Source organism: Heterodontus francisci, chromosome 5 (assembly GCF_036365525.1).
Source record: "Heterodontus francisci isolate sHetFra1 chromosome 5, sHetFra1.hap1, whole genome shotgun sequence".
Classification (NCBI taxonomy): Eukaryota; Metazoa; Chordata; class Chondrichthyes; order Heterodontiformes; family Heterodontidae; genus Heterodontus; species Heterodontus francisci.
This window is the reverse complement of record NC_090375.1, coordinates 3,068,512-3,083,020: the sequence shown is the minus strand read 5'-3', so window position 1 is coordinate 3,083,020 and position 14,509 is coordinate 3,068,512. Positions and strand designations below refer to the sequence as shown.

At 46.6% G+C, this 14,509-nt stretch overlaps 1 protein-coding gene across 1 annotated transcript in view; it reads right to left on the bottom strand.

The window, feature by feature from the left end:
* Positions 1 to 14,509, bottom strand: part of asb10 (ankyrin repeat and SOCS box containing 10) — a 51,589-nt gene that overhangs the window by 15,030 nt on the left and 22,050 nt on the right. Inside the window, exons 2-3 of the mRNA XM_068031035.1 lie at positions 7,129 to 7,396; positions 4,957 to 5,461 (exon numbers count right to left, since the gene is read on the bottom strand). Coding sequence (XP_067887136.1) covers positions 4,957 to 5,461; positions 7,129 to 7,396 — 773 coding nt within the window. The remainder of the gene's footprint in view (positions 1 to 4,956; positions 5,462 to 7,128; positions 7,397 to 14,509) is intronic.

Below are 14,509 nucleotides of genomic sequence, written 5' to 3'. Positions count from 1 at the left end.
CTGACCAGAACTGGACACAGTACTCAAGGTGGGACGAACCAGAACTGGACACAGGGCTCAAGGTGGGACGAACCAGAACTGGACACAGTGCTCGAGGTGGGTCTGACCAGAACTGGACACAGGGCTCAAGGTGGGTCTGACCAGAACTGGACACAGTGCTCGAGATGGGTCTGACTAGAACTGGACACAGGGCTCAAGGTGGGACTAACCAGAACTGGACACAGTGCTCGAGGTGGGACTAACCAGAACTGAACACAGTGCTCGAGGTGGGTCTGACCAGAACTGGACACAGTGCTCAAGGTGGGTCTGACCAGAACTGGACACAGGGCTCAAGGTGGGTCTGACCAGAACTGGACACAGTGCTCAAGGTGGGTCTGACCAGAACTGGACACAGTTCTCAAGGTGGGTCTGACCAGAACTGGACACAGTGCTCAAGGTGGGTCTGACCAGAACTGGACACAGTGCTCAAGGTGGGACTAACCAGAACTGGACACAGTGCTCAAGGTGGGTCTGACCAGAACTGGACACAGTTCTCAAGGTGGGTCTGACCAGAACTGAACACAGTGCTCGAGGTGGGTTTGACCAGAACTGGACACAGTGCTCGAGGTGGGTCTGACCAGAACTGGACACAGGACTCAAGGTGGGTCTGACCAGAACTGGACACAGGACTCAAGGTGGGACTAACCAGAACTGGACACAGGGCTCAAGGTGGGTCTGACCAGAACTGGACACAGTGCTCAAGGTGGGTCTGACCAGAACTGGACACAGGGCTCAAGGTTGGTCTGACTAGAACTGGACACAGTGCTCAAGGTGGGTCTGACCAGAACTGGACACAGGGCTCAAGGTGGGTCTGACCAGAACTGGACACAGGGCTCAAGGTGGGTCTGACCAGAACTGGACACAGGGCTCAAGGTGGGTCTGACCAGAACTGGACACAGTGCTCAAGGTGGGTCTGACCAGAACTGGACACAGGGCTCAAGGTGGGTCTGACTAGAACTGGACACAGTGCTCAAGGTGGGTCTGTCCAGAACTGGACACAGGGCTCAAGGTGGGACTAACCAGAACTGGACACAGGGCTCAAGGTGGGTCTGACTAGAACTGGACACAGGGCTCAAGGTGGGTCTGACCAGAACTGAACACAGGGCTCAAGGTGGGTCTGACCAGAACTGGACACAGGGCTCAAGGTGGGACTAACCAGAACTGGACACAGGGCTCAAGGTGGGTCTGACCAGAATTGGACACAGGGCTCAAGGTGGGACTAACCAGAACTGGACACAGGGCTCAAGGTGGGTCTGACTAGAACTGGACACAGTGCTCAAGGTGGGTCTGACCAGAACTGGACACAGGGCTCAGTGGCAGGGAGCAAAGGGTAATGGTCGATGGTTGTTTTTGTAACTGGATGGCTGTTTCCAGTGAGGTTCTGTCGGGCTCAGTACTGGGCACCTCACTGTGAATGGTATATATCAATGATTTAGACTCAAATGCAAGGGGTACCATTAAGAAATAAAAACAAGAAATGCTGGAACCACTCAGCAGGTCTGGCAGCATCTGTGGAAAGAGAAGCAGAGTTAACATTTCGGGTCACTGACCCTTCTTCGGAACTGACAAATATTAAAAATGTCACAGGTTATAAGCAAGTGAGGTGGGGGTGGGGCAAGAGATAACCAAGGAGAAGGTGCAGATTGGACAAGGCCACATAGCTGACCAGAAGGTCATGGCGCAAAGGCAAACAATATGTTAATGGTGTGTTGAAAGACAAAGCATTTGTACAGATAGGGTGTTAACGGACTGAAGATTAAACAGCAGCAAGTACAAACATGAAAATAAACAGTGGGTAAGCAAACTGAACAAACTAAGATGAAATAAAATAAACTTTTTTAAATGTAAAAAAGAAAAAAAGAAAAAAAAACTAAAAATGAAAGTAAAATGGGGAGCCCATCATGCTCTGAAATTATTGAACTCAATCGGTAAATGAGATGCTGTTCCTCGAGCTTGCGTTGATGTTCACTGGAACACTGCAGCAATCCCAGGATAGAGATGTGAGCATGAGAGCAGGGGGGAGTGTTGAAATGGCAAGCAACCGGAAGCTCAGGGTCCTGCTTGCGGACTGAGCGGAGGTGTTCTGCAAAGCGGTCACCCAGACTGCATTTGGTCTCCCCAGTGTAGAGGAGACCACACTGTGAGCAGCGAATACAGTATACTACATTGAAATAAATACAAGTAAATCACTGCTTCACCTGAAAGGAATGTTTGGGGCCTGGGATAGTGAGGAGAGAGGAGGTAAATGGGCAGGTATTACACCTCTTGCGATTGCAGGGGAAGGTGCCATGGGACGGGGACGAGGTGGTGGGGGTAATGGAGGAGTGGACCAGGGTGTCGCGGAGGGGACGATCCCTTCGGAATGCTGACAGGGGAAGGGAGGGGAAGATGCGTTTGGTAGTGGCATCACGCTGGAGGTGGCAGAAATGGCGGAGGCTGATCCTTTGGATGTGGAGGCCGATGGGGTGGAAAGTGAGGACAAGGGAAATCCTGTCACGGTTCTGGGAGGGAGGGGAAGGGGTGAGGGTAGAGGTGTGGGAAATGGGCCGGACACGGTTGGGGGCCCTGTCAACCTCAGTGGGGGGGAGTCCTCGGTTGAGGAAAAAGATCACATCAGAAGCACCGTCATGGAAGGTAGCATCATCAGAGCAGATGCGTCGGAGACGGAGAAACTGGGAGAATGGAATGGAGTCCTTATAGGAGGTAGGGTGTGAAGAAGTGTAGTTGAGGTAGCTGTGGGAGTCGGTGGGCTTATAATGGATATTAGTAGACAGCCTATCACCAGAGATGGAGACAGAGAAGTTGAGGAAGGGAAGGGAAGTGTCGGAGATGGACCATGTAAAGGTGAGAGAAGGGTGGAAATTAGAAGCAAAGTTGATAAAGTTTTCCAGTTCGGGGCGGGAGCAGGAAACGGCACCGATACAGTTATCAATGTACCAGAAAAAGAGTTGGGGGAGGGGGCCTGAGTAGGACTGGAACAAAGAATGCTCAACATATCTCACAAAAAGACAGGCATAACTGGGACCCATGCGGGTACCCATAGCAACACCTTTTACTGGAAGGAAGTGAGTGGAGAAGGAGAAGTTGTTCAATGTGAGAACAAGTTCAGCCAGGCAGAGGAGGAGGGTGGTGGATGGAGACTGGTTGGGCCTCTGTTCCAGGAAGAAGCGGAGAGCCCTCAAACTGTCCTGGTGGGGGATGGAGGTGCAGAGAGATTGGACGTCCATAGTGAAGAGGAGGCGGTTGGGGCCAGGAAACTGGAAATTGTCAAAATGACGTAGGGCGTCAGGAGAGTCACGGATGTAGGTGGGAAGAGGCATCATTAAGAAGTTTGAAAATGATACAAAAATTGTTTGTGTGGTTAATAGTGAGGAAGAAAGCTATAGACAGCAGGAAGATAGTAATGGACTGGTCAGGTGGGCAGAAAAGTAGCAAATGGAATACAGTCTGGAGAAGTATGAGGTTATGGATTTGAGAGGGCAAACAAGGCAAGGGAATACATAATTAATGGTAGGATACTGAGAGGTTACAGAGGGACCTTGGAGTGCATGTACACAGATCTCTGAAGGTAGCAGGACAAGTAGATAAGGTGGTTCAGAAAGCATATGGGATGCTTTCCTTTATTAGCCAAGGTATAGAATATAAGAGCAGGAGGTTTTTCTGGAACACTAGTTCGGCCACAGCTAGAGTAGTGCAGTTTTGGCCACCATGACCACATCAACTGTACCACTGTTACTGCTACTTCAAAAAATGTGATCAAGTTGGTCAAACAAGATCTTCCCTTAACAAATCCTTGCTGACTATCCTTGATTAACCTGTGACTTTCTAAGTGACAGTTTCTCCTGTCTCTCGGAATAGATTCCAATAATTTCCCCACTACTGAGGTTAGACTGACTGGCCTGTAATTATTCGGTCTATCCTTCGCTCCCTGTTTAAACAGAGGTACAACGTTAGCAATTCTCCAGTTCTCCGGCACCACACCTGTATCCAGTGAGGACTGGAAAATGATGGTCAGAACTGGACAGTGTTTAACGTGGGTCTGACCAGAACTGGACAGTGTTTAACGTGGGCCTGACCAGAACTGGACAGTGTTTAACGTGGGTCTGACCAGAACTGGACAGTGTTTAACGTGGGTCTGACCAGAACTGGACAGTGTTTAACGTGGGTCTGACCAGAACTGGACAGTGTTTAACGTGGGTCTGACCAGAACTGGACAGTGTTTAACGTGGGTCTGACCAGAACTGGACAGTGTTTAACGTGGGTCTGACCAGAACTGGACAGTGTTTAACGTGGGTCTGACCTATCTCCTATCCCTTCATACTCTCTCAGGCTGGGAGGAGTGGAGTCCAAGGAGGCAGTTCTGAAGTTAGAGTGAGGTGGAGATGTGTGAATGAACAGAACAATTGCAGATGGAGTTTATAACAAACAGCAGATAGGATGGAAAATGAGCAATAAACAGCCACAAATGGGATTCAAATAGCAGCAGAGAGGCTGAGAGCCAGGGGTTTGAGTAGAATCAGAGAATCTGAGAACAATGCAGCACAGAGGCCATTCGACCCATCGTGCCTGTGCTGGCTCTCTGAAAGAGCTATCTAGTTAATCCTATTCCCTGGCTCTTTCCCAATAGCCCTGCAAATTGTTCATTTTCCAGTATTTATCCAATTCCCTTTTGCAAGTTATTATTGAATCTGCTTCCACCGCCCTGTCAGGCAGCGCATTCCAGATCACAACAACTCACTGGGTAAAAACAATTCACATCTTGCTCCAGTTCTTTTGCCCACGCCTCATACACACTCACAGAAACATGGACATCCATACACACATGTGCGAACACACCCAACACACAGAAACACACACACGTTTGTCACTATACACATACACATACACTGACCAGTCTCTCTGGGGTCTTTATCTTACCTTTGGAATAGCACCTGGCCAGATGCGGATTGATCCATAGTTTAAGAGGGATCGGACAGTGTGTTCGGGTTCATGCTCCAATTTGTAAGCTACGGCCTGTAATGCTTTATGCATTGGGGCATTCCCCCCATAGTCCATGCGGTTGACATCAACTCCTTTGCGGAGGAGCAGATCCACCATCCTGTAGTTGGCCGTGTGACAAGCGAGGTGCAGTGCAGACTGCTTCTCTTCATCCAGTGCTGTCACACTGGCTCCCTTCTCAATGAGCTGCTTGCATACCCGGTAATATCTCTCAGCATCTTCCCTGCTGTGGGACTGTGAACACACAGAATGCAGTGGTGTCTGCCCACAGTCATTCATCCTGTTAATGGAAGCTCCATGTTCAAGGTACAACTTCACGTGCTCCTCCAGACCGAACCTGGCTGCGATGTGGAGAGCCGTGTCGTCCTTGTCCTCTGTTCGACTGTTAATGTGGCCACCAAACGCCAATAAATGCATTGCACATCTGTCAACAACAGCTGCAATTACACCTCAGCAGCCAATCACATCTCAAACGCAACCTACTGCAACCTATCACAGCTCAAACACAACCTACTGCAGCCAATCACAGCTCAAATGCAACCTAATGCGGCCAATCACAGCTCAAATGCAACCTACTGCAGCCAATCACAGCTCAAATGCAACCTACTGCAGCCAATCACAGCTCAAATGCAACCTACTGCAGCCAATCACAGCTCAAATGCAACCTAATGCGGCCAATCACAGCTCAAACGCAACCTACTGCAGCCAATCACAGCTCAAAAGCAACCTACTGCAGCCAATCACAGCTCAAAGGCAAAACTGCAGCCAATCACAGCTCATCAAATGCAATAGCAACCGGCAGCTAATATTTTTTTGAAGAGTTTTTTTCTGCCAGATTTTTAGTTTGTACAATGAAGGATTTTAGAAAGGGCATTCTAGGGGAATTCCTCTATTTGTGTGTTACTTGCAGGATAAAGAGGACAAAAGATGCCTGACAGGTCAGACTGCATTAGAGGCAGATCTTATCCTGGAAGCTGTATCTAAGGCACAGGCAGTCACAGCTTGAAATATCAGAGGGGAAATTGCCTTTGCAGGCTGTGTAATACTGAGGAGACAATGGTAGAACTGTATACCTGGAGCCTGACCTCAGCCGACCTCCATCACAGGACCAGCGTGGAAGGTGCCTGATATGGGACTTTGGTGAGCTTAGGCTCTCCCACGCTGCAAAGGGTGCGCCAGTAATTTAACCAATCTGCATGCACAGATGCACCAGGCTGGCGACTGATGCCTTGCTCCCCAGGGAAAATAGCCTCATCACTTTCTCCATGGCATGAGAGGGTGGTACAACTTGTTTCAGATAGCAGGCATGACCACGATACTATGGAGCTGACACTAATTCCCACATCCTTCACTAGCCACAGCTATTCCCTGTAAAATAAGTTCATGGAAAGGAATGTGATGCATGGAAAGGGAGTTATTTAGTGCAGAGGTCAGTGGGTGCAGAGGTCAGTGGGTGCAGAGGTCAGTGTCAGCGACTGTCCATTAGGCTCAGATCTTGTGGGATGTGGAGAGGAGAGTTGATGGATTGGCGGGACGGGGCACTTCACTGAAGTGTTAATTGTGAGCACCTGCCCCATGGCTCCCAAATGCCTGTGATCTGGTGTTGCAGGAACCTCGCCCACCTCCATGTCTTTGTCTTGCTCAACCCGCAGGCTGCAAGGGAGCAGGGGAGGTGACAGAGTGTCCTCTTCCCCTACCTGCTCTATCTCTGCTCCATCCAAATAGCATCATGACAATGAACACCCATTCCTAGGCAGCAACCATAATGACTGCAGTGTGATGCAGGATTGATGGGGAAGGAAGACTGCAATAAACAGCACTGACCACGACCTGCACAGACGGAGTGATTCACAGAGTGTTCGGCCAGGTGGCAGGTTTCCTGGCAGGGGAGGGCTCCATGCTTGAGGAAGGAGTAGCTGCAATTGGCCCAGTGGATAGGGTTTGATTGGTTGGTTCAATGGAAAGGGTTTGATTGGTTCAAAAGACAGCTTCCCTTGTTCCAAAATTTCTCATGCTCACTCCCGAAAGGATAATCGTTCCACTTCACCCTCCCTCTATCACCAGAGATAAACTGCTGGGGACAAAGCTTACTGGAAGGATTCTGGCGATGAGCACAGGTGGAGTGGTGTGTAACCGTCCTCGGAGAAGGCATTTGGATTTGCTCCGTATGTCAGCAGCAGCCGCACACACTCTGCCTGCACGTTTTCACACGCCTCATGTAGTGCAGTCTTCCCTCCTGGTGCAAAATCAACCTCTGCTCCGCAGGTCAGCAGATGCCTGAGACACTTGTCGTAGCCACGGCTGCTTGTGATCTGCAGTGGGGTGGTGAACTCCTGTTTGTAGCAGAGGGACCAGATCCCTGCAGGAAGACAAAGCAACAGGGTATTTATTAGCCATGTGTTAGGGCTGCCACATTGCAATGACAGTTTGGAATCTGTTTGGGTGGAGCTAAGAAACAGCAAGGGGCAGCAAACATTGGTAGGAGTTGTTTATAGGCCACCAAACAGTAGAGGTAGTGTGGGGAATGGTATTAATCAGGAGATTAGAGAAGCATGTAGCCTGGGTAATACAGTAATCATGTGTGACTTCAATCTGCATATAGACTGGGTAAACCTAATGAGCACTAATTCTGTTGAGGACAAGTTTCTGGAGTGTGTTAGGGATGGTTTTCTAGAGCAGTAGGTTGAGGAAGCGACCAGAGAACAGGCTATTTTAGATCTAGTTTTATGTAATGAGAAAGGGCTAATTAATAATCTTGTTGTAAAAGAACCTTAGGGATGAGTGATCATAATATGATAGAATTTTACATGATGTTTGAAAGTGAGGTAGTTTAATCTGAAGCCAGGGTGTTAAATATGAACAAAGGAAATTATGAAGGTATGAGGGGCAAATTGGCTGAGGTGGATTGGGAAAATACATTAAAAGGTTTGACTGTACATAGGCAATGGATAGTCTTTAAAGAAATATTACATAGTTTACAGAAACTATACATTCCTTCAAGGCACAAAAACCCCAAAAGTAAAGGCAGTCAACTGTGGATAACAAAGGAAGTTAATGATTGTAGAAGATTAAAAGAAAAGGCCAATAAAGTTGCCAGAAATAGTAAACCTGAGGATTGGGAGGATTTTCGAATCCTCAGCAAAGGAGGACCAAGAAACTGATAAAGAATCGGAGAATAGAATATGAATGTAAACTAGCAAAAAAATAAAAATGGACTGTAAAAGCTTCTACAGGTACGTAAAAAGGAAACGTTTGGAGAAGACAAATGTGGGTCCATTACAGGCAGAATCAGGAGAATTTATGATGGAGAATAGAGAAACGGCAGAGAAGCTAAATGATTACTTTGTGTCTGTCTTCACTGAGGAAGATACAAGAAATCTCCCAGAATTACAGATCCAAGGGATTAGAGGGAATGAGGAATTGAAGGAATTTAGTATTGGTAAGAAGGTTGTATTGGAGAAATTAATGGGGCTGAAGATTGATCCCCAGGACCTGATAGTCTACATCCCAGAGTGTTGAAAGAGGTAGCTATGGAGATAGTGGATGCATTGGTGATCATCTTCCAAAATTCTATAGATTCTGGAATAGTTCTTGCAGATTGGAAAGTAACAAATGTCACCCCACTGTTTAGAAAGGAGGGAGAGAGAAAACAGGGAATTACAGACCTATGAGCCTTACGGTCATTGGGAAAATACCAGAATCTATTCTAAAGGATGTGATAAATGGACATTTGGATAATAATGATCTGATTGGGCATAGTCAACATGGATTTATGAATGGGAAATCATGTTTGACGAACCGGTTGGAGTTTTCTGAGGATGTTACTAACAGAATTGATAAAGGGGAGTTGGTGGATGTAGTATACTTGGATTTTCAGACGGCTTTTGATAGAGTCCCGCACAGGAGGTTGGTTATCGAGTCATAGAGTCATACAGCATAGAAACAGGCCCTTCGGCCCACCGTGTTCATGCCGACCATAATGCCTATCTATACTAATCCCACCTGCTTGCATTAATTCCATATTACAAAATTAAAGCACATGGGATAGGAGGTAATATACTGGAATGGATTAAAGATTGGTTAACAGGCAGAAAGTAGAGAGTAGGGATAAACAGGTCATTCTCACATTGGCAAGCTGTGACTAGTGGGGTACCTCAGGGATCAGTGCTTGGGCCCCAGCTGTTCACAATATATATCAAAGATTTGGATGTGGGGCCCAAATGTAATATTTCCAAATTTGCGGATGACACAAAACTAGGTGGGAATGTGTGTTGTGAGGAAGATGCAAAGCGACTTCAAGGAGATTTGGACAGACTTAGTGAGTGGGCAAGAACATGGCAGATGGAATATAATGTGGAAAAATGTGAGATTATTCACTTTGGTAGGAGGAATAGATGTGCAGAGTATTTCTTGAATGATAAGAGATTAGAAAGTGTAGATGTACAAAGGGACCTGGGTGTCCTTGTCAATAAATCACTGAAAGCTAACATGCAGGTGCAGCAAGCAATTAGGAAGGATAATGGTATGTTAGTGTTTATTGCAAGAGGATTTGAGTACAGGAGTAGTGAAGTCTTGCTTCAATTGTTTAGAACCTCGGTTAGACTGCACCTGGAATACTGTGTGCTGTTTTGGTTCCCTTACCTTAGGAAAGATATTTTTGCCATAGAGGGAGTGCAACAAAGGTTCACCAGCCTTGTTCCTGGGACGGTGGAACTGTCCTATGAAGAGAGATTGGGGAAACTGGGCCTGTATTCTCTAGAGTTTCAAAGAATGAGAGGTGATCTCATTGAAACCTACAACCTTAAAGGGATAGACAGAGTAGATGTAGGTAAGATGTTTCCTCTGGTTGGGAAGTCTAGAACCAGGGGACACAATTTCAAAATAAGGGGGAAGCCACTTAGGACAGAGATGAGGAGAAATTTCTTACTCAGAAGATTGTGAATCTTTGGAATTCTCTACCCCAGAGGGCTGTGGAAGCTCAGTCTTTGAGTATGTTTAAAACAGAGAATTAGAATTAGAATTAGAGCCCTGTGTACCCCAATCTGTATACAAGATATATACACAGCCCTGTGTGTACCCCAATCTGTATACAAGATATATACACATCCCTGTGTGTACCCCAATGTGTATACAAGATATATACACATCCCTGTGTGTACCCCAATCTGTATACAAGATATATACACAGCCCTGTGTGTACTCCAAACGGGATACAGGATATATTCACATCCCTGTGTGTACCCCAATGTGTATACAAGATATATACACATCCCTGTGTGTACCCCAATGTGTATACAAGATATATACACATCCCTGTGTGTACCCCAATCTGTATACAAGATATATACACAGCCCTGTGTGTACTCCAAACGGGATACAGGATATATTCACATCCCTGTGTGTATGCCAAACTGTATACAAGATATATGGGGCGGCACAGTGGTTAGCGGCGCAGTGGTTAGCACCGCAGTCTCACAGCGTCAAGGACCCGGGTTCGATTCTGGGTACTGCCTGTGCAGAGTTTGTAAGTTCTCCCTGTGACCGTGTGGGTTACCGCCGGGTGCTCCAGTTTCCTCCCACAGCCAAAGACTTGCAGGTTGATAGGTAATTGGCCATTATAAATTGTCCCTAGTGTAGCTAGGTGGTAGGTGAATTAAGGGAAGTTGGGGATGTGGTAGGAATGTGGGATTAGTATAAATGGGTGGTTGATGGTCGGCACAGACTCGGTGGGCCGAAGGGCCTGTTTCAGTGCTGTATCTCTAAATAAAAATAAAATATATATACACAGCCATGTGTACCCCAAACTGTATATAGGATATAAAATAAAAGCAAAATACTGCAGATGCTGGAAATTTAAAATAAAAACAAGAAATGCTGGATTCACTCAGCAGGTCTGGCAGCATCTGTGGAAAGAGAAGCAGAGTTAACGTTTCAGGTCAGTCACCCTTCATCAGAATATTATATTGTATACAGGACACATCTACACAGCCTTTAGGGAAGGAAATCTGCTGTCCTTACCTGGTCTGGCCTACATGTGACTCCTGACCCACAGCAAAGTGGGTGACTCTTAAATGCCCTCTGAAATGGCCTAGCAAGCTACTCCGTTCAAGGGCCATTAGGGATGGACAATAAATGCTGGCCTAGCCAGAGATGCCCACATCCCACAAATGAATTTTAAAAAAGCCCTGTGTGTACCCCAACCTGTATACAGGACACATACACAGTCCTGTGTACCCCAACCTGTATACAGGACATATACACAGTCCTGTGTACCCCAACCTGTATACAGGACAGATACACAGTCCTGTGTACCCCAACCTGTATACAGGACATATACACAGTCCTGTGTACCCCAACCTATATACAGGACATATACACAGTCCTGTGTACCCCAACCTATATACAGGACATATACACAGTCCTGTGTACCCCAACCTATATACTGGACATGTTTACAGAGCCCTGTGTACCCCAACCTGTATACAGGACATATCTACACAGTCCTGTGTACCCCAACCTGTATGCAGGACATATACACAGTCCTGTGTACCCCAACCTATATACAGGACATATACACAGTCCTGTGTACCCCAACCTATATACTGGACATGTTTACAGAGCCCTGTGTACCCCAACCTGTATACAGGACAAATCTACACAGTCCTGTGTACCCCAACCTGTATGCAGGACATATACACAGTCCTGTGTACCCCAACCTATATACTGGACATGTTTACAGAGCCCTGTGTACCCCAACCTGTATACAGGACATATCTACACAGTCCTGTGTATCCCAACCTGTATAACAGGACATATCTACAAAGCCCTGTGTACCCCAACCTGTATAACAGGACATATCTACACAGTCCTGTGTACCCCAACCTGTATACAGGACATATCTACACAGCCCTGTGTATCCCAATCTGCATACAGGACATATCTACACAGCCCTGTGTATCCCAATCTGTATACATGACATATCTACACAGCCCTGTGTGTATCCCAATCTGCATACAGGACATATCTACACAGCCCTGTGTATCCCAATCTGCACACAGGACATATCTACACAGCCCTGTGTGTATCCCAATCTGTATACAGGACATATCTACACAGCCCTGTGTATCCCAACCTGCATACAGGACATATCTACAGAGCCCTGTGTGTATCCCAATCTGTATACAGGACATATCTACACAGCCCTGTGTGTATCCCAATCTGCATACAGGACATATCTACACAGCCCTGTGTATCCCAATCTGTATACATGACATATCTACACAGCCCTGTGTGTATCCCAATCTGCATACAGGACATATCTACACAGCCCTGTGTATCCCAATCTGCACACAGGACATATCTACACAGCCCTGTGTATCCCAATCTGTATACATGACATATCTACACAGCCCTGTGTGTATCCCAATCTGTATACAGGACATATCTACACAGCCCTGTGTATCCCAACCTGCATACAGGACATATCTACAGAGCCCTGTGTGTATCCCAATCTGCACACAGGACATATCTACAGAGCCCTGTGTGTATCCCAATCTGCATACAGGACATATCTACAGAGCCCTGTGTGTATCCCAATCTGTATACAGGACATATCTACACAGCCCTGTGTATCCCAATCTGCACACAGGACATATCTACAGAGCCCTGTGTGTATCCCAATCTGTATACAGGACATATCTACACAGCCCTGTGTACCCCAATCTGTATACAGGACATATCTACACAGCCCTGTGTACCCCAATCTGCATACAGGACATATCTACACAGCCCTGTGTATCCCAACCTGTATACAGAACACATCTACACAGCCCTGTGTGTATCCCAATCTGTATACAGGACATATCTACACAGCCCTGTGTATCCCAATCTGTATACAGGACATAACTACACAGCCCTGTGTATCCCAATCTGTATACAGGACATAACTACACAGCCCTGTGTATCCCAATCTGTATACAGGACATAACTACACAGCCCTGTGTACCCCAACCTGTATACAGAACACATCTACACAGCCCTGTGTGTATCCCAATCTGTATACAGGACATATCTACACAGCCCTGTGTATCCCAATCTGTATACAGGACATAACTACACAGCCCTGTGTATCCCAATCTGTATACAGGACATATCTACACAGCCCTGTGTATCCCAATCTGTATACAGGACATATCTACACAGCCCTGTGTATCCCAATCTGTATACAGGACATATCTACACAGCCCTGTGTATCCCAATCTGTATACAGGACATATCTACACAGCCCTGTGTACCGACTATTGGTCCCGACTTTCCATATCTCTCTGTCCCTGCAAACTGATGACTTGTGACTGGACCATTGTCACTCAGGTCAGGAGTCACCAGTCATTTTATTGACAACACTCCAATAACTCACATTTATAAACACCTGAATGCAGTCAAGCATCTCGATGCACTACTCAGTAAAGCATCCCGATGTCCTACTCAGTAAAGCATCCCGATGCACTACTCAGTAAAGCATCCCGATGCACTACTCAGTAAAGCATCCCGATGCACTACTCAGTAAAGGATCCCGATGCACTACTCAGTAAAGCATCTCGATGCACTACTCAAAAAAGCATCTCGATGCACTACTCAGTAAAGCATCCCGATGCACTATTCAGTAAAGCATCCCGATGCACTACTCAGTAAAGCATCCCGATGCACTACTCAGTAAAGCATCCCGATGCACTACTCAGTAAAGCATCCCGATGCACTATTCAGTAAAGCATCCCGAGGCACTACTCAGTAAAGCATTCCGATGTACTACTCAGTAAAGCATCCCGATGCACTACTCAGTAAAGCATTCCGATGTACTACTCAGTAAAGCATCCCGATGTACTACTCAGTAAAGCATCTCGATGCACTACTCAGTAAAGCATCCCGATGCACTACTCAGTAAAGCATCCCGAGGCACTACTCAGTAAAGCATTCCGATGTACTACTCAGTAAAGCATCCCGATGCACTATTCAGTAAAGCATCCCGATGCACTACTCAGTAAAGCATCCCGAGGCACTACTCAGTAAAGCAACTCGATGCACTACTCAGTAAAGCATCCCGATGCACTATTCAGTAAAGCATCTCGATGCACTACTCAGTAAAGCATCCCGTGGCACTACTCAGTAAAGCATCTCGATGCACTACTCAGTAAAGCATCCCGAGGCACTACTCAGTAAAGCATCTCGATGCACTACTCAGTAAAGCATCCCGATGCACTACTCAGTAAAGGATCCCGAGGCACTACTCAGTAAAGTATCTCGATGCACTACTCAAAAAAGCATCTCGATGCACTATTCAGTAAAGGATCCCGAGGCACTACTCAGTAAAGTATCTCGATGCACTACTCAAAAAAGCATCCCGATGCACTACTCAGTAAAGCATCCCGAGGCACTACTCAGTAAAGCATCTCAATGCACTACTCAGTAAAGCATC